At 39.3% G+C, this 24,206-nt stretch overlaps 1 protein-coding gene across 2 annotated transcripts in view; it reads right to left on the bottom strand.

Annotated features, from left to right (window-relative positions):
• Window positions 1-426: 426 nt before the first annotated feature.
• Window positions 427-24,206, bottom strand: part of TIPARP (TCDD inducible poly(ADP-ribose) polymerase) — a 32,299-nt gene continuing 8,519 nt past the window's right edge. For both annotated transcript variants that reach the window (XM_063306521.1, XM_063306522.1), the window contains exons 3-6: window positions 7,811-7,979; window positions 6,692-6,873; window positions 3,066-3,335; window positions 427-1,194 (exon numbers count right to left, since the gene is read on the bottom strand). In XM_063306521.1, the coding sequence (XP_063162591.1) occupies window positions 747-1,194; window positions 3,066-3,335; window positions 6,692-6,873; window positions 7,811-7,979 (1,069 nt within the window). In that variant the 3' untranslated portion in view covers window positions 427-746. The remainder of the gene's footprint in view (window positions 1,195-3,065; window positions 3,336-6,691; window positions 6,874-7,810; window positions 7,980-24,206) is intronic.

Genomic DNA, 24,206 nt, shown 5'->3' on the forward strand with positions numbered 1-24,206 from the left:
TTTGCCATTGCCTTCTTCCCCAAATTGTCAAACAAGGGAAAGTGATTGGGTATGGGAGAATGAAGGATTTCATATGAACCAGTTGGCTTTCCCTTCCTGCTATCACCACTACCTTTTCTGTAGAAGGAACTGAATCCCCAACCTTGTTCCCTTTACCAAAGCAGATAATATATGGCACTAGGGCGTGTTGCCAGCAGAGACTTGTACAAGTGCAGGGCTGTGGTGTATCCACACTGGCCCTCCAGATATAATTCAGAGTTGAAAGTCAGTAGATGAAGCATTTCACAGTAGGATATCAAGTACCTGTAAAAGCCCAAGAGGGAGGACAGGTAAGAAGTTCTGACAACTGCAGACCAGCAAGCATTCAAGCCAGAAGTTCTGACAACTGCAGAACAGCAAGCATTCAAGCCAGACAAATTACAAATGTTCAAGATAACACTGGGTCACCTTAGTAAGTTTTTAAAACATTAAATTTACTAACATAAATAGTGTTTATAACAAAAGGCACAGTTTTTTTTTCTTCTCAACTATAAACAATGGAAAATATTTACAATTGCACAATTGGTCTTTTCAGGATTTTTCCTTTTTTAAAAAAATGGTTATTTTTTCCCTCCCTGTTCCTCAATACCTTTATTAAAATTTCCAGGACCGGATTCTCCTCCCCAACAAAGATGACCATTCTACAAACAGCAGATTAAAGTCTATTAACAACAATAATTTATCAATGGGAAATTTGAATCTCTCTCTCAGATCATGACAGTGTTACTAACTTCTTCATACTGGATAACAAAATAAGGATAGCTCTGGTCATCATTAAAAAGGACAAAGATCTGTGGTTCAAAGTAGTTGTCCACACAAGAATCATACAGATCGCTGGTGATGCTGGAAGGGTTCACAGGCGGAGGCCTTCTCATGGTGTGGTTCCCAACTGTGTACTTTCCAGTCAGTACTTTTGCTAAGAACATGTAGTGGATCCCTTTGGGTGACCGCTTGGAGAAATTATGGGAGTAGCTGGCTTTTCGAGCAAAGTAGCTGCCTTGCCCAAACATGGTGGCGTGTTTCCCACATACTCGAGGGTCAAAGTTATGCTTGCAGATACCATCCACCACATCCTGGGAGGTCCCATGGAACAAATGTCTTTCATTCATTATCTTGTCTAACCCAGTCATTTTTTTAGACATGTATTCCTTTTTCCTGGAAATGAAATATAGACACATATGTAGGTATCTCTTTTCAAATTCCTAAATGTTAAGTCTGCCTGATGGAACTTAACAAGAGGAAGAGACTCTGTAGACACTGGAGCTTGAGTGGCATGCATTTACCTAGAACAACCTCCAAATCTCCCTCTTTGATTTGCCATCAGGTTCAGTGCCTAAAGGACTGCGTGGCTCGCTTTCCCCATTGCTGAACTGGTGCTATTTAGCTATCCTTAGCATTTGCCCCCATTGCCAATGCTCATTCTGCCTCCTTTGTTCCTGTTCTGACTTGCTGCCAAATAGTGCTGCCTGATTTTTGCACACACAGTGTGTGAAAAATCAAAGAAATTGGTTGATTCCTGCAGTTTCCTCTATGGCATGACATCTACCAGCAAGAATCATCCACCAATCGTAGTCCTGCAACAAGAAAGATTACTTGATTGTATTTGCCATCTCTAAGCTTTTTCCTGGGCTTCTCGTTCTATACCCCATTCTGCGATCACCTGACCTAAAGAAAGTTAAGGGAGCTAAATCTCAAAACAGCACGATTTCTTCCTCAGAAGGGACCACAGCACGTATACAGCATCTGGCTGAGAGGTCTAGCACTATTGCACAGTTTCAATAGACCCCTGACATAGCACAACCCTTTAGGGAGGCAAAATGGCACCAGACAAGGCTGCCTTGGGTTGGAGAAGCGTGGGCTCACTTAATGGGCAATGAAGCATAAGACTTTACACGCCTGACAACTTCTGTGCATACTACCAGTTTAAGGGGGAAAACACTACTTTCACATTGGTACAGCTAAGGATGGTGTAAACCTGTCTTACTCGTAGGCTGGGAATGAGACAGAGGCATCACTGGGACATGGCAGAAAGAAAAACGTTGCCAGGCCACGTGTATACCATGGTTAAATGAAGCTGGGGAAAGGCCCTGGAAATATAGGGGCTAATTATAAAATGCAGGAATAGCAGCATTGCAAAACTCCTCTCCTGGGTCTACCAAATTGCCTCTCTGCTCTTTTTAAGGGGAACATTAATATCCTGTAAATACTTGGTTTATAATCAAATGTGACTAAGATTTAGAAAACACAACTATAAATTGCTAGTCTGTACCATTTCAGAGGGAAAGTTGGAGGCTAGAATACTTGGCTATACCACAACATTAACAATATACTTTCTTACTCTATTTTATTTTTGGAATCTTTGAAAGCTTGGAATCTTTCCCCCTTCCGAGATGGTATTTTTTCTATCAGCAAACAGTACTATATATGGAGGTGACATTCCAGAAAATAACAAACAAACAAACGTTTGATTTTGTAGCTCTATCTGTGGGATCTATCACTGGGATTCCTGCTTCTCTCAGTTTGGGTCAGAAGCCAAAACGTGGTGCTAACTTAACAAAACTAGAGAAGTCAGGAAGCTCTATTCAAATTCAGTCCAGCCAAACAAAACAGCTGATCATAATGAAGGCTGGTGCTTCAACAAAAGGCCTCTTTCATAGGATGAAAAAGAGATGAAGGTTTTAGTTCAGAGGGTGGCTTTGAGCAAAGCAGGGGGCACTTTTTCTGTCTAGGCTGCACTCCCTCAGAACGATCTGTGCATGACAACGGCAGGGAAAGCCATTCCTGGTATTTCCTAACAGACAGCTGTTGCCTGCAGTTTGCCTCACTCCAATTTAGGTGAAGTTCTTGTCTGTGTTTCTAAGGACAAGCTCCCCACAGACTTCCAGGCCAATAGTATATAACATGGTGCAGTAACTGCCCATTTTGAGGAGCAAGATTTGCTGAAGGCACTAGCAGTAAAAGATGCTTTCACTATTCTTGCCCCACTAACAAAGTAACAGGGAAATATTTATCTGATGTTAACTCACCTTTTGTATTTCTCCCACAAAAACTGGTTTTGAACTCGCAGTATTTTCAAGATTTTATATTTGGTCTCAGGCACAGTCTTATGAAACAGATTATAAATGGTTCTGTAGCTTTTGTCTTCCTTTGAAACAGGCACTTGGATAAAGTCCTGAGCTGGGTCCATGCTAATCCATGTCTCTGGATAGAAACTGGGAGAGGTAACAGCACTTGGGGATAAAGCCTGTGATGGGATGGACTCTGTCATTGGCACTGCCAGGCTGCCACTAAGGGTCCTAGTGCAAGGAGGAATTGGGAAAGGGAAGAAAAGGAATCAATAAGACATTTGGAAGTCAAGTAACCCCCACTGTAAACCTGCACATTTCATTTCTTTCTGTCAAGAACGTTGCACCTTTCAGCTTCAGCCTATTATTTTCAGTCCATTTCTCTAACCCAGTGTTTCTTAAAGTGTGGTTCGAGGACCCCTGGGGCCCCCCAAGACCCTTTCAGGGGTCCGTGAAATAAAAATGATTTGCCAGATATTGAAGTTATTTGCAAAAATTTAAAACAATGTCACTCTTCTCATTATTATTTTTTATTTGTTAAAGGGATTTTTCATGAAAAAATATTTTATTTATTCATTAATATCTAATGGGTTTTATATCATTCCTTTTACATGATTCAATAAATATTCAACGAATGTGTCAATTTTAATTCTTAATATGGTAGATATTGATAAATATAATCCATACAAACAAAAGCTCTTTTGGGGTCCTCCATTATGTTTAAAAGTTGGGAAGGGGTCCTGAGAGCAAAAGGTTTAAGAAACACTGCTCTAACATGTTAACCTTTTACTGAACTTTTTAGTTTCCTAATATGGTGGTTGTTCTGTTCAGTTTTCTGTCATTTCAACTTTGATAGGCATTATCTCTTCATCCAAGTTATTAATGAAAACACCTAAGAGTATTGTGTCTTAAACTAAACCATGAAGCACACCAGTTTGATGAAGAACCACTGATGATCATCTTTTGGGTATTGCTTCCAAGTCAAGCTATGGATCCAATTAATAAATATACCATCCACCCCATCCTTGCTAATCCGTATGTCATGAATACTTTGTCAGATGTTTTGCTGAAGTCAAGATATATTATCTCCTCAGCTTTCCCCCAACGAACTAAGAAAATTACCCAATCAGAAAATAAGATTTGTCTGGCAAGACTTGTTCTTGAGAAATCCATGCTGAATTCTTAACAATCTGCATAATTTTCAAGGTGCTTACAGATCATTCTCTTTTATGTTCTATTCTGGAATCTTCCCAGATAGCAATCTCAGACTGACTGATAGTCTAGTCCCTGAATCCCTCCTTTTCTCATGCTGCAAGAAGGAAAAATATTTGGCTTTCCCAGTTTTGTGTTATCTGGAAGTCTATCCATTCTCCAAGTTTTCTGGAGTTTTGGCTAGACTATCATCAAGTTACTTCAATACCCTAGAATGCAGTACCAGAAAATACTGACTTATTTGAGGTCAGTACCTACTCTCACTTACCTTTCTGTCAAGCTCAAGCTGATATCCTTCAACCAGGTTTTCATAATTGTTTGGTGGGATGCATATTTCTTTTATTTGGAAGACATCTAAAGAAACTCTTTTTGTTGTTCTTAAGATGTTTCCTAAGGTAACTTTACACCTGAATTTTAATTATCCTGACCCCATCTCTACAAATCTGGGCTACTTGCACATTCTTGTCCTTGGTGACTTGTACTTCTTTCCACCCCCTTTATACAGCATGTGCACAAGCACACCCCAACAAACAGGTTTTCTTTTCAGATTTTCACTAAACGTTTTGTATAACCATATTGTTTTCTTCCACTGTAGTTGTCATAATTATTCCCAACTGAGTTTTTAGTTATTTTTAGGAATTCCCATTCCTACTCATCTTGCACTCCTTTACCCCATTGCTTTCCTGTCATGTAATCATATTAGTCCTTGTTCTGATCAGGGTACATTAAAATTTGCACCTTTAATTACATTCTACTTAGCGTCCCATCCTAAATGGAATTTCAGCATTACATGGTCACTTTTGCTCAAATTCACATTCTCTATTAAGTCTTCCCTATTTGTTAGGATCAAATCAAGAATGGTTAATCCCTCTTGTCTCCTAGACAAGAGAAGGGTCAGGAATTTCCTGGAAGTAGAGGGCTTGGCAGAGTTTGCCTCCCGGCAAATGCTGCAGCAATTAAAATCCCCCATCAGAACTAATTGATGCTCGTTGGAAGATCAGCAATTTGCTCTTTAAAAATATCCACATTTTCTCTTTGGTTGGATGGTCAATGGCAGACACCAACAATGAAACTATTTTTATTCCATGTATTTTAAATCAGATGCTCTCAGTAGTGCTATAAACAGTCTATGTGCTGAACTAAGGCAATTCCAAATATCTATTAATTAGCTTTTACAAAGGAAATAATGCACTCAGAAAGAGCTAGATCCAGACTAGGTCAATTCCATTTTGGTCCTTTTAAAGTCAGGGTGGTTCACGCTCAATATGAATCGTTTTTCAAAACAATTTAAATAGGACTTGAGTGCAATTTTGCCCTGGATCCAGCTAGTAGTCTTATAAGCAAATCCATCCAAAGAATGAGGACCCAATTCCAATGAAAGAGTATGTTATAGCAATTTTGCCAAAAGATGGATTTTTATGTTTCCAGTAATGAATATCTGCAGGACCACAGGTTGCTCACTCCTACTTTGAATTGTTAAGCAGTCCAACCTACCTTGTTCTCAGCAAAACAGAAGATAAACTTTAGAATCAGCAGAAATTATTGCAAATGGAAACTAGAAAGTGATTTGAAAATGGAAAGTAACTTCCTTGCAGGAAAAAGCGTCCTCAAATAATGTTCTTTTCTGTTAAAATTAACTTCTACAAGTTTTTTTTAAGCATTCGTGGCTGTGTACTTTTGCCAATTTAGCAAAAGCAAGTCCCATAAAGCTAGTGCAATTCCACCCTTATAAAAAGTTATGTTCAAGCTACAGTTTGTTGCACTTAGCATAAGTGAAAGATGTGTGTCACATGATCCCCATTTGTGACCTCCTGCTGGTCTCCCAATTGCCTTTGCTTGTTTGAAGCTGGCAGGGAAGGTTGCAAATGGCGATCACCTGACCGTGTGATGTCATAATTGCAAGCTGGTTGCCAAGCGCCCAAATTGCAATCACGTGACCACAGGGACGCTGCAACAGCCACAACTTTGAGGACTGGTCCTAAGTACCCTTCATTCAGTGCCATTGTAACTTTGAACAGTCACTGAACGAGTGAACATTAAACAAGGACTACACTGTTAGAACTGCATCTAACAAAGCTACTGTCTGTTTCTGTTATGTTGAGTTTGTGTTTGCATGTGTTTGATGGAGGGATGGATTGTTTGTCTGTTTGTTCACTGTTGGTTTTAGTTGCTGTTAACAGCTCTTAGTGGTATGCAAGCACCAGGAGGGAGTAATACAATGTTTTGCATAGACAAAGAGCTGGCTAACGCTATGGCTAAGCCAAAAAAATCTATTAAAGCTGCACAATCAACTTATACTGTACACCGCTGCCACCCCCCCCTCCATGGTTATTACTGAAGACCCCAAGAGATACAGGAAAAGTTCCAGTACTTACTGCAAAAACGGCATGAGAATCACACAGGAGCGGAAGAGAGGTCGCTTCTTGATTTCTCTTCGAACACATGCGTTTTGCTGGAAGCCGTCTTTAATGTTCAAGATGTAACGATTGTGCCATGTAACAAATCGGACCTCTGCCAGCCCTCGGCAGTTGGCTTCTTCTATCAACCGTACTACAGGCTGTTTTAAATCAGAAAAGTAACCCACATGATCTACTTCATTTTCCACTTCTTTTTATCCTATAGATATCCTTGCTCATCAGGGTGAACAAGACCTCCCGCCCCCTTTCAAACACAGCCAAGCTAATTTTAATAGAAAGGGAATACATAATGGGGTGGGATCAGACCAACTCATAGCTAGGACAGACCTACTTAAATCAACCTCAAATCAGCAGGTCTTAATGTAGTCATAGTCATCTGGATCTAAACCACTGAAATCTAAGCACTCCCCATCCCAGAACAGTAAGTTCAGTATCTAAAGTTATTAACTGCATTGATGTTCTTCAAGAAGGAAAAGAAAGGCAGAGAGACATGCAAGAGGCAAGTGGAGAACTAAAAGGAAGGCATGGAAAACAAACCAACAAGAGAAGACCAGGTAGACCACTTATAGCCCTTGATACTGAATTATAACCTCAAGCATCTCTCACGATGGGCCATACTTCCTCTGGATGCTGGGAGGTATATTTCTCTAACATCTGGACTGCCACATGTTGTGCATCCTTGTAAATTTGAAACAGCCTGTTCAACTTTTGGCTCCCTTTCTCCATACATGGAAGCAGTTGAATAAATGAATATAATGCATATGTATGTAAATCCTTTGAGCATATCCCCTTATTTCCATATTAAGAAAATTACTGGTTTCCAGACAGCAAGCACTCAAATCCCTTAAGTCCAACCAAACAGGCTGAGTTTGCACAATTCACTAAGCCACAAAAAAGAATTCAAGTTAAGCCTAACTAAGCCTATCATGTAGTACAAACACAGCCATTAGGTCTTTAGCTGACCTGGTTAAACATGTTGCAGAAACCCAGCTAGGGAAGGCTTCCTGCCTAAGGGGTGATTTCAAAACAGACTTCCACAACCAAACCCAGTATGTTCCCCAATGGTGGGGAAATTACCTCGGAATATTCTCTCCAGCCAAAGTGATCCCTGCAGAAATATTTCCAGACTGTATAGTAGTTGGAGTCAGTACTTGCGCAGACAGGTGTAGACAGTCTCCTCAATCGGTCAAACTCAGTTGTATCGTAAAGCGTCAGGGCATTCAAGTCTACTAAAAACTCCTGACCTCTGAAGGAGAAGACAACAAAAGGTTCAGTTCCTCCATTTGTTCAGAAACGGAAAGAAAGCTATACCAGCAGTACTACTTTTCTAACTGCTGCCTTCTGGGACTATAAGCCCAAGTAAACTAGTTCTTAAGTGCATGGAAATAACTAACAATAGGCTTCCCATTATTCTCCAATCCCACAATCAACTCTCAACATTCCATCCCCTGGAGCTTCAATTTACTTCTAGTTTCTCGTCAAATAGATGTGCAAGAAGGATGTTATTAACTAGGATGTTCTAATGGTTTATATACAGACATATAAATCTTCCACAAAAATCTTCAGTCCTTTCCTGCTCCATTCCCCCAGTGCAGTGATTTATATTTTAATAATACACCTATTATCTACTCTTACATATTTATCTTCCTTAATTTGATCCAGAAGCAAGAACAAACAAAACAGAGAGATACTGTAGGACTATCAGACCTGGGTTGAAAACTTCCAGATGACCACTTGAGGCATCATCTCAATAAAAAGGTAGAGTTTTTCTAACTCTTTGTTGCCATCTAGTGGAGGTCTGCATTTTTGCAGCCCATCTCTGATAATTTCAGCTACTGAAAACAAGGAATAGAACTTAGGCTCCAATAAATGATACAACCACCAGCACCATCATCATCATTCAAAACCAAGACTGTGTAGAATTTAATATGCCTTCTTTGGTTAATTTCTGATCATAAATACAGACATTTAAAGACTACCCCCTCTTCACCAAAACTGGAATGAATCCCAGAACAATATAACATACTCTATGGAGTGAAATTTTCTCCTTATGCATGTATAATGCCAGGTCAAGTTTGCTTTGTGTGAGTTTAGCCACTCTCATATATATTTGCATGGGCCGCTGATTTGCTACTGGGCTGCTATAAGTATGCAGTTTAACTATGGATACTACTTGGTTGATATCATACAACAATGGCCATTCTTTTAAATGCCTCCTTCCTAGAAATAAAGCATGTACCAAGTTTGCAACAATTTAAGTGTTTGTGAAATGTTTTACTTCATTCTGGCATTTAAGATAGTATGACATATTGTTGAACTACTTCTGGCTATTGATCTATTATTCTACATGCTTTATGTTTTATATCACCACATATTTTATTACATTTAAATTATTTAAAATGTTGTACACTGCCTGCAAGTGCACTGCACAACAGGTGGAGATATTTTTAAATTAAACAAATGAACAAAACAGTGTTCCTTTCTGTAGAGCAGATTCCACAAGCTGGGGGTCTCCAGAAATGTCTCTTTGGACAGAACTATCCAAGACTAAGTACAGCTCTTGTGTACTTTCCACTCTTGGTTGTGTTGGTCTCCCCTTGTCCAACATTGCTATGGAAATTCTTCTGATAGGTGTAATTGCTTCTCTCTTTGGTTATTAGACAGGAATCAGGTATGGATGTTCTGCTGCCTCCAACTCCAGCAAGTGGAATATAATAGGATATTTTATGGTGTCATTTCATTGCAAAGTAGAATCAGGGCAAAAGACAGCCACTGCACTGCATTTTTGCACCGAGCAGAGAGTTGATGGTCCAAATAGCCCTTTCCAACTTCATAATTATATACCCTCCTCCAGGTTCAAGATAAATGGTTTTGTTATGAGAAGTTACAGATCCATGGTCCTTTCTCCTCTTCCTCATTAACCCAAGGTCTATTCACTGGCCAGATACCTACTTTGCACAAAGCCATGGGGTGGACCATTCTGGCCTGTTTCACGTACAACATGGACACTTAAGCCACTACTTAAAATATAATTACTGGGTTTACACATAAGGCTAATCCAAATCACATTATCCCGAGTCTACCTGTCAGACTAGCCTGCTTTGTAGGTGATTTGTTGGGATATTAACTAGGGTGGGAAAGGCATCCTTGAGGGAAGAGCAGGAGGGGAAAAAAATCACATTTCTAAACTCCATAGTCAGGCCACTTTCTAGTGTTCTTATGAAAACACTTCTCTAAGAATTTATTAACAAATACAGAAAAGTACCACTCTATTGGATAGATTTTGCCCCACTATTAGACTTTATTTTTATAACATTACATCTATTTTAGTTTCAATACGAAATGCTGTCATTTTGAAGCCTGGAATATTAAGAACAGAGAGCACAACAAGATTTCATTGTCCCATTTGCTGGCAGTCAATTTAGATGGAGAAATACCCAAATACAACATATTTTACTAACTCGTAGCATTTTGAATGAAATATTCAAGAATTCAATCTGACAACTGCATTTATGACCATGATGCATATTGATTGCCTGCACATTCCAAGGGAACTGCTGCAGTTTATATTGTACTCTTACAATTTATGCTCCAAATCCTTAGAGGCAAAGGAGGACTTTTAAAAATTGCTATTCCTCATAATATCATAGTTTGCACAGTACTCCTGGGAGCTTACTTACAATTCTTTTTAATGTGGGCAATCATTTTGTGGGTTTGCAGGAAAATTTATGGAGGAGTTTCCAGTACAGATATCCCCAACCATAGGATTCATTTTGGACACTGCTTCAATAGTTTGAAATAAGCTGGCTTGACTGGGGCTGCTTTGGAAACCACCTGCTTCAGTTTTCATTCAAAACTTAATTTTGGAGAATCTAAAGTTTTGTGCTTTCAACCAACCATAGGAAGGCATGGAAAAAAAAAGTCAAATGGCTTGACCATTTTTTCCCTTTATGAAAAACGATGGTAACATTTCAGGCCCAGGTGTCCCTTCTTAGAGGACCTTACCTACCAGATGGATAGCATTTTAGAGGCACATTTATCTGTTCCAATCTTCCAGACTCACCATGAATATCCTATTTGCCTGAAAAGTATTTGCATACATCTTTAGAAGACGGATCCCCATCTCCATTCTACAACAATCTTGTAAAAGAGTACATATCAAGCTACAGCTACGGACCTTAACTCAGGGACAGCTGTAGGCAACTAGTCACAAAGAGCTAATGGCTTCCAAAGCTATGTCAGTACTACACTGTGGGCCAAGGAGGTACATCAGCAACATACAGGTAAAACTGCTTTTGCTGGATTGATTCACTAGTTTCATAAACACATGTTCTTACTTTGCCTACAATGTAAAAAACACAATCTGAATGGCAAGGTATGAAGCAGAATATGAACGTGGTAGAAGTAAGGATGAGTTACAAGAATAGAAAGGTATGGAGAGGTATAGCAAATGATGATGTAAACTAGATTTAGCTATATTTACTTTTATTTTTTCTAATCATGTCTAATTTCTTTTAATTATTTCACACTCCTTTTCTCTGTTTCGCATATGCTTGCTTACGTGAAAAGAGATTAGGCAGATGGCTATGTACGTATGCATCTGAAACTTCACTGTGATTTAGAAATTCAATATTCAAATTCTGTATTGCCCTAGAGCACTTTTTTTTTTTGCAACTTCCTATGCCTTCCAGATGCACTGAATGGCAACTACCTGAGCATGGGGTCATGTACCCAATTTATTGCATGGATCCTTTGGAACACAGGGTCCACCCCCTAGTTTAAAAATTCCCTGGGAGAAGAAAACAAGATTTAAAAATTGCTAAAGATGCACAGTTCATAGTCTAATTGTACTCCTGATTTTGTGGACTATGAGAGGGTTTTCCAGTTATTGTTAATGGAAGGGGGAGAGAGAAGTAGATTTGGAAGATTCTTTATTGGTGAACTGAGGAGTGAAGTAGCAGAAGTTCCCATCATGAGCTCTAAGGAAAATAACAATTAGAAACATCTGATAAACTTATCAGATTTGTCACAGCAACCACATTCTGTTCTTAATGGACTAAAAGGCATACAGCACCTCTAATTCAGTCTCTAGTCAAAGAAGGAAGGGTTGAATTCAGCTTGCTTTGCAGAAGAAGGCATGCACAAATTGTGCTAAAATTCATCAACTCTCTTTAAAGCCTCTAGGACAGACTGCATTTGAGGTATTTATGGTGAATATATATTAAGGGAAGCTGGATTGGAAGAAGAGTGTGGCTTTAAAATTGGAGGAAGAAACATCAATAAGCAGCACTATGCTGATGACTCTACCCTGATAGCTGAAAATGAAAACTATCTGCAAGCTCTAGTAATAAAAGTCAAGGAACACAGTGAAAAAATGGGAGTAAAGTTAAAGAAGACCAAACTAATGACAACAGGTAGAACCACCAGCCTTAGAACCAACAATGAAGATATCAAAGTGGTGGATAGCTTCTGCCTTTTAGGATCAACCATCAACAGTAAAGGAACAAGATGTCAAGAAATATGCCACAGACAAGCACTTGGTAGAACAGTCAAGAAATCCTTGGAAAATATATTCAAATGTTGTGATGTGTCTATACCTACAAAGATCAGAATTGTGCAAGCAATGGTATTCCTTGTGATACTCTAAGGAAGTGAAAGTTGAACTCTGAAAAAGCAGGATATGGCGAGTATGGTGCTTTCGAATTTTGGTGCTGGAGAAAACTCCTGAGAATAGCATGAGCAGCCATGAAAACAAACCAGTGGCTCATCGAACAAATCAACCCAGAGTTCTCACTCGAGGCACAAATGACCAGTCTCAAATTATCTTACTTTGGAAACATTATGCAAAGACCCAGCTCTCTGGAGGAGGCTGTAATGCTGGGAAAGGTGGAAGGAAAGAGAAGACAATGACCAGCAGCAAGGTGGATGGGTTCAGTTACAACGGTGATGAGTGCACCATTGGAAGACCTGACAGGCCAGGTTAGGACAGACTGTTACAAAGAAAATCTAACTATGTGGTCACTAGGAGTCAAAAATTACTTGATGGCACATAATCAATCAATCAAACAAGACTGACATGTTGTTAAAACACTCCCCATCCCACCTTTGCAGTGGACCTGTGCTGAAGAGGGCACCTGCTATTAGCAAATTTGCTATTTAAAATGGCAAGTAGCACCCCTACATCTTAGATGTAGTCTGTGGCATTTGAGTGTTCACTGGGAGTTGCAGAGGGAGGGAAACAAGGACAATAAAAGCTTCTGACAAAGCTGGCATTGTATTTTAAGGAGTCAATATATTAGTTTGCAATACAGTGTAGCAATCAGTGTTCCATTTCTTTTCACATGGGTGTTGAATGAATACTAAAGTGAATGATCAGTACAAAAGAAGTTCATTAGGGTGGGGTTGGCCATATAGAGAGGATGACTAAAGATCAAACCGTGAAACAAGTATTTGAAGGAAAGGTGACCCTGAGAGGAAGGAGAAGCTTGAGCAAGTTACGGGGGAATGGAGTTGAGATCCTCAAAAAGAAAGAAGTGAAAAGTTTAAAGAACAAAAGGCAATATATGAAGGAGTGTGCAGACATGTTGGAACCAAACAAGTTTTGCAAGGCTAGAAAGGTACAGAGAGGTACTGTATAGTATATGTTATTGGTACAAGCCAGATTTAGTTATATTTCATTTTATTTCTTCTTGCCTCACATCCTTCATCTCTTCTGCCTGTTATTTCTTACTTTTCTTCTGCTCTTTCATGATGCTGCTTACCCAGAAAAGAATAAGATAGCTTGTTCAACCAGAGCCCCCCCCCTAAAAAAACCAGTAGACCAGCACGTTCATGACACAATTCTTTCAATAACTGCTTTGAAAATTAGGATAACCGGAATAAGTTCTCCTAACCCCTCCTTCACATGGACAAAAATTGAGGCTCGCTTTAAAAATCAGTACATCATCCAGAAGGTGGACAAGTCTTGGTGGACCAAGTCTGCACCAAAATACAAGCTTAATTTTAGTCCTCATGCCTGAAAAAAATGGGGTGGAAAAGTCTGAACGCAAGAGTTTGTGCATCCACTCCTGAAAAGACCATGAACTGCTTGATAGAACTGAAGTTCTGCAATATTTTTAGCATTCTAAAATAATAAAATGCCATGGCTCCTTAACAAAAATGCAGTAAATAAATGATTTTTTAAAAAAAATCCTTGTCATGATCATACCAGATTCAGCCAATCCACTTCTGGGAAGCTTATGAGGAAGGAAGACAGTTGCCCTCTCTTCTTGCTCGGGACAGATCTGTGCCTGGTGGAATCTCAAAGTCCAATTACAGTATGCAAGGCTACTATCAGTAAAGAAGGCTTCAGTGTGTTTTGTGGTTCCTTGCTAATTATCCCCTCCAATAAACGGTAGTTCCTGGGAGACATATCCCTCCCCTCACCCACCCCCGCAAATGAGAAATAACACTTTGCATTCAGAGATTGCATTTACTGTTCAAGTAGGGCTCTGCAAAATCTGCACAACTGGACTCTGTCACAAGAAACTGACCCCCCCCCTTTTTTTTTTTTAAAGCAAGCTTGTTTCTGGTCAGTTGCTAAACCATTTCCAACTGGTTTTATTAATTTGTTTTTTTACAAAAAAGAACCCAAGCCATTTCTGCAAGGGGTAGAACTTGCTTCATTTCAACCATGGCACTTAGTCAAAAAGGCTTGATCTTAAAAAACAAGGTAATGTTGGAACTTCCTAATACTTGGATGGGAAGCCACCACCAGGAAACCCCAGAACTGTAGGCTAAACCTGGAAGGTTAAAAAACCATCCCAGAACAAGGCAATGGAAACCACTTCCATATTGTTCACAAGAACACTTTGTAGATGTCTCTACAATGTCACCGAGGAGTCAAGTTTGATTTAAAAGTGGCACAGCAAAAGTTGCTTACACTCATTTTGCTAAAAGATTTAGCATATATATGAACATATAAGGGATTAAGCAGCACATGATCCTTCAGATGTTGAACTCCGCTCCCATTAACTCTAGATATGGTGCAGTCCAGCTATACCAAATCTCCTAACTTTTGTAAGGCCTTGAAGACCTGGTTATGTGTCCAGGTCTGGGGCCCTGAATGAGTTAAGGGCCCTGTTTCCTGGCTGTATTGACATCTATGGCGATAATTTTACTTGGTGACCATATGTATTTATTTTGTATTGCCTGTAACTGTTTTTAACTGTTTTATGTTTTTATGATTGTTCACCACCCAGAGTTACTTGATGAGATGGGCGGCTACAAAAATAAAATAAATAAATGAACAAGTCATCTAGCCAAGAAGAACTTAGAACAAGTCATCTGGCTAGGGAGAACATGAAACAGCTAGAACACAATAAACTATGTTCTTCCTCACACCTTGCTGCAACTTTCCAAGAGCTTGGTTATAGCATCTGTATCCTGGCAGGAACCTAGCACCTAAGAAAACCACTCATTCAAGGGATGGATCAAGCTCAAACTCATTTCTTGTATTAGACGAGCTGACAGGATCTATGTGTTCAAAAGGTTCATGTGTTCAACAGTTTTAATGTTTTGTGGTATTTGCTATTGGAGGCACATGCCTCTGTACCTGAAATATAGGGGGGAAAAACTGCCTTGTCTTGCATATTTGGTAGTTTCATTTATTTAATCATTATATGAATTCTATGATATGTTAAGACACAGAATGTGCGCTTGATTGCTGAATTAATTAGCACATAAAAGGGAATGAATCTTTATCCAGAAATCAATAATAATAATAATTTATTATACTTGTATGCCGCCCAACTCTCAATGACTGGGCAGCTCACAAGTAGACTCAAAATCATCCAGGTAATCTCAAACAAATTTTGGCTGTCCCATCTCAATTCTGCTCCAATAACAACACTGGAGATACCATCAGCCTGTCTCACAGTGGTTTGTGAAGACCGAGGCTGTGTGGACAGTACACAGGAAAGTACAACATGAAATGTGAGGGCTGGATGCCATGAAAGTTACAATAATTCTACACTGGTGTAAGAAGTGGTGACCTTCAGTCATTTAACCTATCCAATCTCCCAAGACTTGCCATTTGACAGTATTACTCCTAGTTAAAAGCACACATTTGCATCACATGTTGACACTGCACAGGCAGGGTACAAAAATGAGTGTGTGGAAGAGAGCCAGCCACAGGTTGATTTCCATGCACAAGCTGCACAATGGAAACTTCTGCAGACATGATTATCCTAATCTGCGTGGTGTGAAAGCAGCATTTATATTCAATTAATGCCTTGCTGAGAAAGACAGGGCAGACTACAGGAGTCAGTTATGTGGTGCATAAAAGGCTTACATGCACATCAACTGCAGCCTCCTGGCTAAAAGGCTCCTGACAGGAGACAGGAGGATATTGTGCCCCATCATTTAAGGCTTTGCTTCAGTGACTATGCCCTGATTCATCAGCCTTGGTCAAGTGGTGCGCGCCCTGCAGTTAGAAGGGAAGAAAGAGGGAAACCACATGCAGAATGAGATTTTGCTTAATCACTCTTGGAAACTGGTTGACAAAGCTCTTTGTTCCCCTTTTGCCAAACCCTTTGTGGCTTAGCAACAGTAGCTAGGCATACATGCAACACAACCAGTTACCACTAATGTAATTCCTAATTGTGAAGTTTTAAAGTAATCCAGGGAAGGAGAACGTGTTAAAGTCAGTGCCTGCTTTCATGCCACTGAGAAAACAGAAAGCAGGACACTTAGCAAATAAGTTTGCTCTATGAAACACAGGACAGACTTGAGTGCCAACATCTCTGCCAAGATTACGCAGAAGCCAAGGAAGTTTATCCCTTCCACGAGGACTGAGCTCAAAGAAAGCAACTTCTGCAATAAGAATAGACAAATCGGAAATTTGTTTGTGACTCTTTCAGTGTACTGTGACTTTTAAATCACAAAAAGACACAAATCACTACTTAAAATATTATCAAGAAAAATACAGCCTACTAGTAAAAGAAGCTTCTCCAAAGAAATCCAGAACCACCTCAACCAAGCATTTTTAAACAGAAAGGCCAGCTTTTAAAGCCCTATAGGCAGAATTTAACTCAATTACAAATAAAGCCAAATTTGGGTATAATAGCTTGGTTCAAGATCCATTATCAATATTCACCAATCTAAAGAGTTAAGTACGTTTGTTTTAGAGCATGGAGACACAGTTTTGAGGAGGCACTGGGTCTCTGAGTAAATGTCCGCTCACATTTTCCAAAGTGGGTGGATCCAGGAAAAACTTTAAATTTAATTCAATTAAATTTCAGTTTACTTAAAAATTAATCAAATAAAATTTACATGTTTACTCCTATGTATTTACATGTTTCCTTCCTTATGTCACAGTAAATATTACAATATTAAATATGTCACATTAAATATTACACTTTAGGAATATTTTAAAAAGGAACTTTCTATTCCTAAAGGTGTACAGTTTGCAAAGAAAGACCTTCACAAGATTCCAGAGTCAAGGAAAGACTAAGATTTCTATTATCAAAATTTAGAACTTTTTCTCTAAGTGATGAAAATTGTTTTGTTTCTCTAAGTGATGAAAATATAAGCATGGAACTAAGAAGCTATAACTTTCTAAGTTGCTTTGCCTCCAAAGTTTGAGTAATGTCTTTAAAAATGGAATGGTGGCCTAAAAACCAACTTTCATCAGGTAACCGCCAGTCATGTGTTCCTAAAGGAACACACTCCTATTATAGGACCGTATCAGTTCTGGAAATATTAATAGTTTGCACAAATCTGCATTTCTTAGTGCACAAATATGCAAAAGATGATAAGGTTGGGGAAGAAGCCCAGAGCAGCAGACTTTAAAAAAGCCTGTTTCCAAAGCTCTGGTGGAAGGAGGATTAACCACAAGGAGGGAACATTTACTGCACACAAAGTAAAGTGTAAAGAGGGCTGCCCACTGCTGCAGAGAAAAGCTGTGAGGGCAGTCATCCTATACTTAAATATAGAAGTCACAAAGAAAAAAGGTTGGGAGCAAAATGTTAATGGCGGAAGGTCTACCTGGTTGAGGAGACCAGAACTGCTGCCCCATAATGCCTGCAATGTCTCAGTCAAGCACTTTATCCTCCAGCCAAGCTTCAATACTGAAAGCAATTCTCTTTAGGCAAGAAATGCTTGGACCTAGTAAAGACTGGCTCTGTAAGGGTGAAAAACCCTTGTCCATAAAATATCCCTCTTCTGTATTTTACTTGCTTACATTTATAGCCTACCTTAACTACAGGAGAAAATGGCATTTCTTCCCATTTTTTCTTCTGAACAATAATCCTGAGAGGAAAGTTGGGCTGACAGAAAGTAACTAGTCCTGAACCATCTTTGAGCATCATGGTTGACAAAGGAGTTGAACCCTACTCTCCCCCATTACCATCCAACACCATAACTACTACAGGACTACTACTACTTAGGGTGATGGGAATTGACACTATTCTCTGTGTGGATTTTATAATGCTTGAACTTAAAAATCCTCAGCATTCAGTTCTACCATACAAAGGCCAAGCATATTTAATAGTGCTATGCAAAGAAGCTTGATTCAAACCTATTTCCTATCCTGTTCTTAATGTGAAACTACCTGTTTCCAGTGTTTTGGGAGTATCCCAAACTTGAAACACAACTGCTTGAAGTACAAAGTACTGTGTTTTGAGCTTGGAACACCTTTAAACATGCAAAAATGTTTGGGGGATTTTTTTCTCCTTCATGGCTAACAAAAGTAAAACACAGGTGGTAATCAGAACTTTCTTGGAATAATTCTCTGTAACAGGGTAAACTGGATTGCTGCATTTACCTACAGTTTCTTTTCCTGTTAGGCTGCCATGCATTTATTACCACTACACAAGGAACAGACTGACCTAGATCAAACCAGGTGACAGCTGCTTCCCCAATCTTATCATCATAGTAACAGAAGTAAATAGGAGACTGTTGACAGTCACCTACTCTGCCCCCATCATCTTCAACATGTGTCTTTCAGCTTTCTGAGATCTATAAAGAGAGAAGCTAATGGTTGTGTTTCCTACACAAACAGAGCATATGAGCTTGCAGGAACTCATAACACAGATATCCACAATCATTCAAAGCCCTTCCCATTTAGAGCTTTGATCCTTTTACTCTTGCCACAGTGAAGGCACACAGCTGATGCAATTCTCAGAACCTGCACAGAAATTACAAGCTAAAATCAAATTCATCTGTATTGATTCACAGCAAGTTATCTGCTGCAACAGTGTACAGATCACCCCGCATCATTTTTCAAGTACAGTTAAACTCTGACATCCAAGAAAGTATGGGGAGTCAAAGAAGATGACTTAAAAAGTTATAGCACATTTTTTTAAATCCAAAAATACACATTCTTCCCACATCAGAATGTAATCTGCAATCCATGTTGAAAGCAAAGAAAAATGCCATCAGTTTCAGACATAGCAGCCTGATTCTGATCATATTATACAACGGATGCAAATAAAAATAAGTTCCATTATGTACCAGAATTTATTTTTAAATACGCTATCAGGACACCTGCAGCTAAAATAGCAAACACTTTGCCTCAACAGGAGCAGCTTTATATGCCTTTATATAGCACCAAAAATATAATCACTACATTCTGTTTTGAAAAACAGATTAGCAGAAAACCTTTGAACTTCCTGTTCCAAATGCAAGGGGGGAAATTATTTACATGGCACTGAGCCTATACACATAAAAGAATGGGTGCAAGAATGTGAAGATGATAGAATGAACTATACCATTCTAGGCAGGAGATGGATTATGCCTTGTGAATCCTCCTGAATGTATTGATTTTTAAAATAAAATTTAAAAGCCCACAAATGGATCTGTTAAGTCTATTTAACAGGTTTTCCCACATGGTGGAACACTGAAAACTTTACCCACAGAGTAGAACAGTCCATTCTCTTAACACATTCTTTCAAAACAGGAAGTTTCCAATCTTTCTTTGTGGGCATGGCTTCCGATTAAGAATAGAGGACCAACAGACCATCAGTCAAAAAATGTTCCTCACTGAGAACCAACCCAGATTTTTTTTCAGTCTGAGCTCACTAAATAAACAAGATAAACATACTTGTAATACTGTTGAAGAATATGAACTAGACCACTTCCAATGAGTTTAAACTTGTAAAAAGCAACTGTAAATTTTACTCAAAATACGTATCCTTCTACATTCAGAAGGATTGGCTTCCATGCAAGTATGCATGTATCAGCTGCCAGGAGATTGCATATTACAGTCAACACAGATGCAAAAAGTGAAAATGCAGTATGTTATGTGACTGGCTGTCCAAGGAAGCCACCTGAGGCATATATAAGCGTGATTCCTGTAAAAGCCCCATAAAAATGATGAGTGAAACAATAGAAAACAGATTTCAATAAGCATAGACTATCAGTTCCAATGAGGTGGTTTTAAGGAAGGGGAACAGAGATTGGGCAAAAGAACTTAGTGGATTTCCCCCACCTTGTGCTCCCCAATTCCTTATCAGTACAGTCCTCACTGCCCATTCACTTGTTCTCTCCTTCTCTGCCCCACTCAATTCTATGCCCAAAGAGAAAGTCAATGCAAGTAGACCATGTGCTCTATCTCTTCACTCCCTGCATATTTGGAGAAGGCAGTCAGGCAAAGGAACAGCAGCTGTGAGGGAGATCCCAAGTACAAGCAAGTCCCCTTCAACTGGCATAGTCTATGGCAGCTGCCCAATACTTCTCACCCCCAACATCTACCCTATCTGTACATATGCCCATTTATTCTTTCTTGCATTGCCAACAAGGCTTGGCAGCAGAAGAGAAAAAAGGAATGCAATGTTGAATTTAAGTTTTAGAATAGATACAGGGGGTAAGATCAACTGAAAAGCAAGCTACTGGTAGGGCACCTTGTTCTTGAGCCTCTGGATGAGCCATTGCTCCAGAATCATGAATGGACTTAAAGCACTGAACAATGAAGGTATTATGGATACCAGGTGCAACGATGGGTCACTGTGCCATGTAAACCATTCAAAACAAAGGGAAAAAAACAAACGAACAGCTACCCCCTGCCGGTTACTACCCAAGGCTGGCTGCAGCTTGTCCTCTCCTGGATACTCAGAAGTGCTGAAACAGACATTCTCTTGTTACTGGAAAGCTTCACAGATAGGCCATTGAAGTGTTAATAGCTTTAGCCAAATCAGAGTGGTAACCATGTGAACTAGGAAGCTCACAAACATGCTAAAGGAGCCAGATTCAAAAATACCACCATCCATGTTGAGTTGCCAGGATACACAACATAATCTGAAAAACAGAGCGGAAAGCTGGATTGCAGTGGCCATATGTAGGCTCCATGCGAAACCTGCATTGGCTTCAAAAGGTCAGATTTCCTAGACTTCGTTTGAGGCTAGAATAACCAAATGTACAACACATTGGCTGAGTTCATATACACATTAAACTAAACCCAGAGGAGCAAACCATAATTCATATAATATGTTATGCCTAAATAACGAAATCATAGTATCACTTAAATCAACAGCAAAATTCTCAGAATATGCAAACAGAATGGTCAGGTATCTTAACATTTGACCACAAACTGAACCACATAATACACTGAGTCACAAATCCTATTATATCCTAGTTTGTTACTTAAACTTGGCCACTGGATGTATGCAAAAAAATAAAAATAAAAATGATGTGGATTGGTAAATTAAGGGTATCCATAATACCTTCATTGTTCAGTGCTTTAAATCCATTCATGATTCTAGAGAAATGGCTCATCCAGAGGCTGAAGAACAAGGTGCCCTAACAGTACCTTGCTTTATTAATTTTTTTTTTAAGATTAGTGGATAAGTTTGATCCAAAAGATATTTCATTGCAAATTCAGTGAATCATGTTCTTCAACAAGCTTCATGTGGGCCTGAGGAGAAAAAGAATGCCTAAGTTTGGTGCCTGTTTTATTTATTTCAAAGGGACGCGGTGGCGCTGCGGGTTAAACCGCTGAGCTGCCGATCGGAAGGTCGGCGGTTTGAAACCGCGCGGCGGGGTGAGCTCCCGTTGCTCGTCCCGGCTCCTGCACACCAAGCAGTTCGAAAACATGCAAATGTGAGTAGATTAATTGGTACCGCTTCAGCGGGAAGGTAACGGCGTTCCGTGAGTCATGCCGGCCACATGACCACGGACGGGTCCTTAGGGACAACGCCGGCTCCAAGGCTTAGAAACGGAGATGAGCACCGCCCCCTAGAGTCGGACACGACTGGACTTTACGTCAAGGGAAACCTTTACCTTTACCTTATTTATTTCATAAACAAAGTAATCCAACATGCAATGTGCCCATGTGAAAAAGTAATCACCCTTTGGATTCAGTTATTCATTGCATTACTCTTTACCAGAAAACAAACACTTCCTCTAAGTAGTAATTATCCTCTTACACTGCTATGTAGAAAGTTAGGCCCATTTCTCCATGGTGAACTGCTTCAACTCTAACATTTGAGAGTTTTCTAGCATTTTCTTAGCTTATCTCAGATCCTGCCATAAACTTCCTACGGGTTTAAGTCTGGGCTTTGACTTGACCATTCAAAAATGCTGGATTTGTTTTCCTTTGTCTTGTAGACCTGCTCTCAGATTGAGATCCTTGTCTTGTTGCGTGAACTACTTGTGCTTCAGCATCAGCCAAAGGAGAGGTAAGATGGCCTGCACAATTCTTTTGATAGAAAACAGAATTCTTGGTTCCTTCAATGATGGCATGTACTGAGGCATCAGAGCATTCCGAAACCATGACTCTATCACCTCTATGTTTGACAGTTGGTATGAAGTTCTTATTGTAAATACGGTGTTTGGTTTCTGCCAAATGAAACAACACCTACATAGCTGAAAAGTTTCAATTTGATTCATTTGCCATTAGCGCATTCCTCCAGAAATCTACTCAAGCAAAAATTCTTGGGGAGCTTCACTATTGCGCCAGATCTTCTCCATGTCAACATTATATAACAATGTCTGCTAATATTTAATGGCAATGATATGCAAAATTCAGAAGGGGGCAAACAGATTTTCACAGAATTGTTTTGATGAACAGAGCAATATTAACATATTTAAGATGGTTAGAAAGCGGAGTCCCACCTTTTTTCCTAAATACAACAATCCAGGGAAGCTTGGCATCCTACAAGGTTGGGACTTAATATCATCCCCTTAAATGGGGCAAATCCTAAGCCACCAAAATCCTCTCCAAGTACAACTTCTTCATAGGCCTGAGGATGGGGGTTGGGTTGGCAGGAGCATTGTGGTTCCACTCCTCAGGCAGAGGAATCTATGGTCCACTTCTCATTTCATACACAAAATAATGTGTGTGTATCTCATTAAATCCAATGATTTAGCATTTCTTCTTGCAATTTCAGAAGATTTTGGCTTTCCCATCACATGCTTAGAACAGCTTTCCGTGGTTGTTTTTCTCACCAGCAGGTGAGGCTGGGTGGGAGGGGAAACACTGATGTGGGAACACACCAACTGCTGCCCTTAAATTGTCCTATATTAAAACTGAAAAGACAGCATCAGTTGCCAGCCTTGTCACTGAGACTGTTCAGCCATCAGGGCAGCACAACTTTTATCAGCATCCTTTTCTGCTGACTCAAGGATAGAAGGAATGCACGTAAATGGGACGAAAAATCCTTTGTCTATCCGTGCAACCTACTTCACTGTAAAATATTAGGGCTACCAGATCTAGGCTGTAAATGATAGCCAACCAAGCAAAATAGAAAACCCAAACTCTTTTCTGTCTTAGCATAAGAACATAAGCAGTGCGCTGCTGGATCAGACCTTTGGTCTGTTCTCATAGTGGCCAACCAATTACTCAAGAAAGCCCACTAGTCTTCCAGCCAACAGCCTTGGCAAATTATAAAAATGGTAAAGGTATGTTTTAAGGCAAAAGAATAACTTGCCACTTCTAATATTTTAGAGCTTTTTGGCAGCCATGGGCAAGACAGTGGTGCAGATGTGCTGAATCATAACTGAGGTCCTTTCTAATCAAACAACAAAATATTAACAACAAAAAACAAACAACAATTATAATAATCACTAAGGTATACTAAGCCACCCCAACACATTTTAGCATCTATAAACAGAAAAAAGTATGCAGGATGCAAAAATTCATAGCTTCCACCATAAAAAATATCTAAGCAGCAGTCTTAGAAACTCAAATTCTTCAATGGGGAAGGCTTAGATATAAAAATAAGTTTTCACATTTTTCCCTCACTGCCCAGGAAAATAATCAATATAGTTAGAGTCTGTTATCCGAGTTCCCTTAATTTGCTCACATGTTTTATCTTCTTTTAAATAATGTGTTTTATTAAATTGTTGTCTTATACCATTTTTATGGCAACCTCAATGCTTTATTTGAAGATTTTTATAATGCGTTACTGTACTTTGTTTTTATTTATAGCATAAGTAACAAAACAAAAAATACTGTATATATAAATAATTCCAACAATATAGCTTTTGAACATTATAA

This window comes from Candoia aspera, chromosome 6 (genome assembly GCF_035149785.1).
Source record: "Candoia aspera isolate rCanAsp1 chromosome 6, rCanAsp1.hap2, whole genome shotgun sequence".
Classification (NCBI taxonomy): Eukaryota; Metazoa; Chordata; class Lepidosauria; order Squamata; family Boidae; genus Candoia; species Candoia aspera.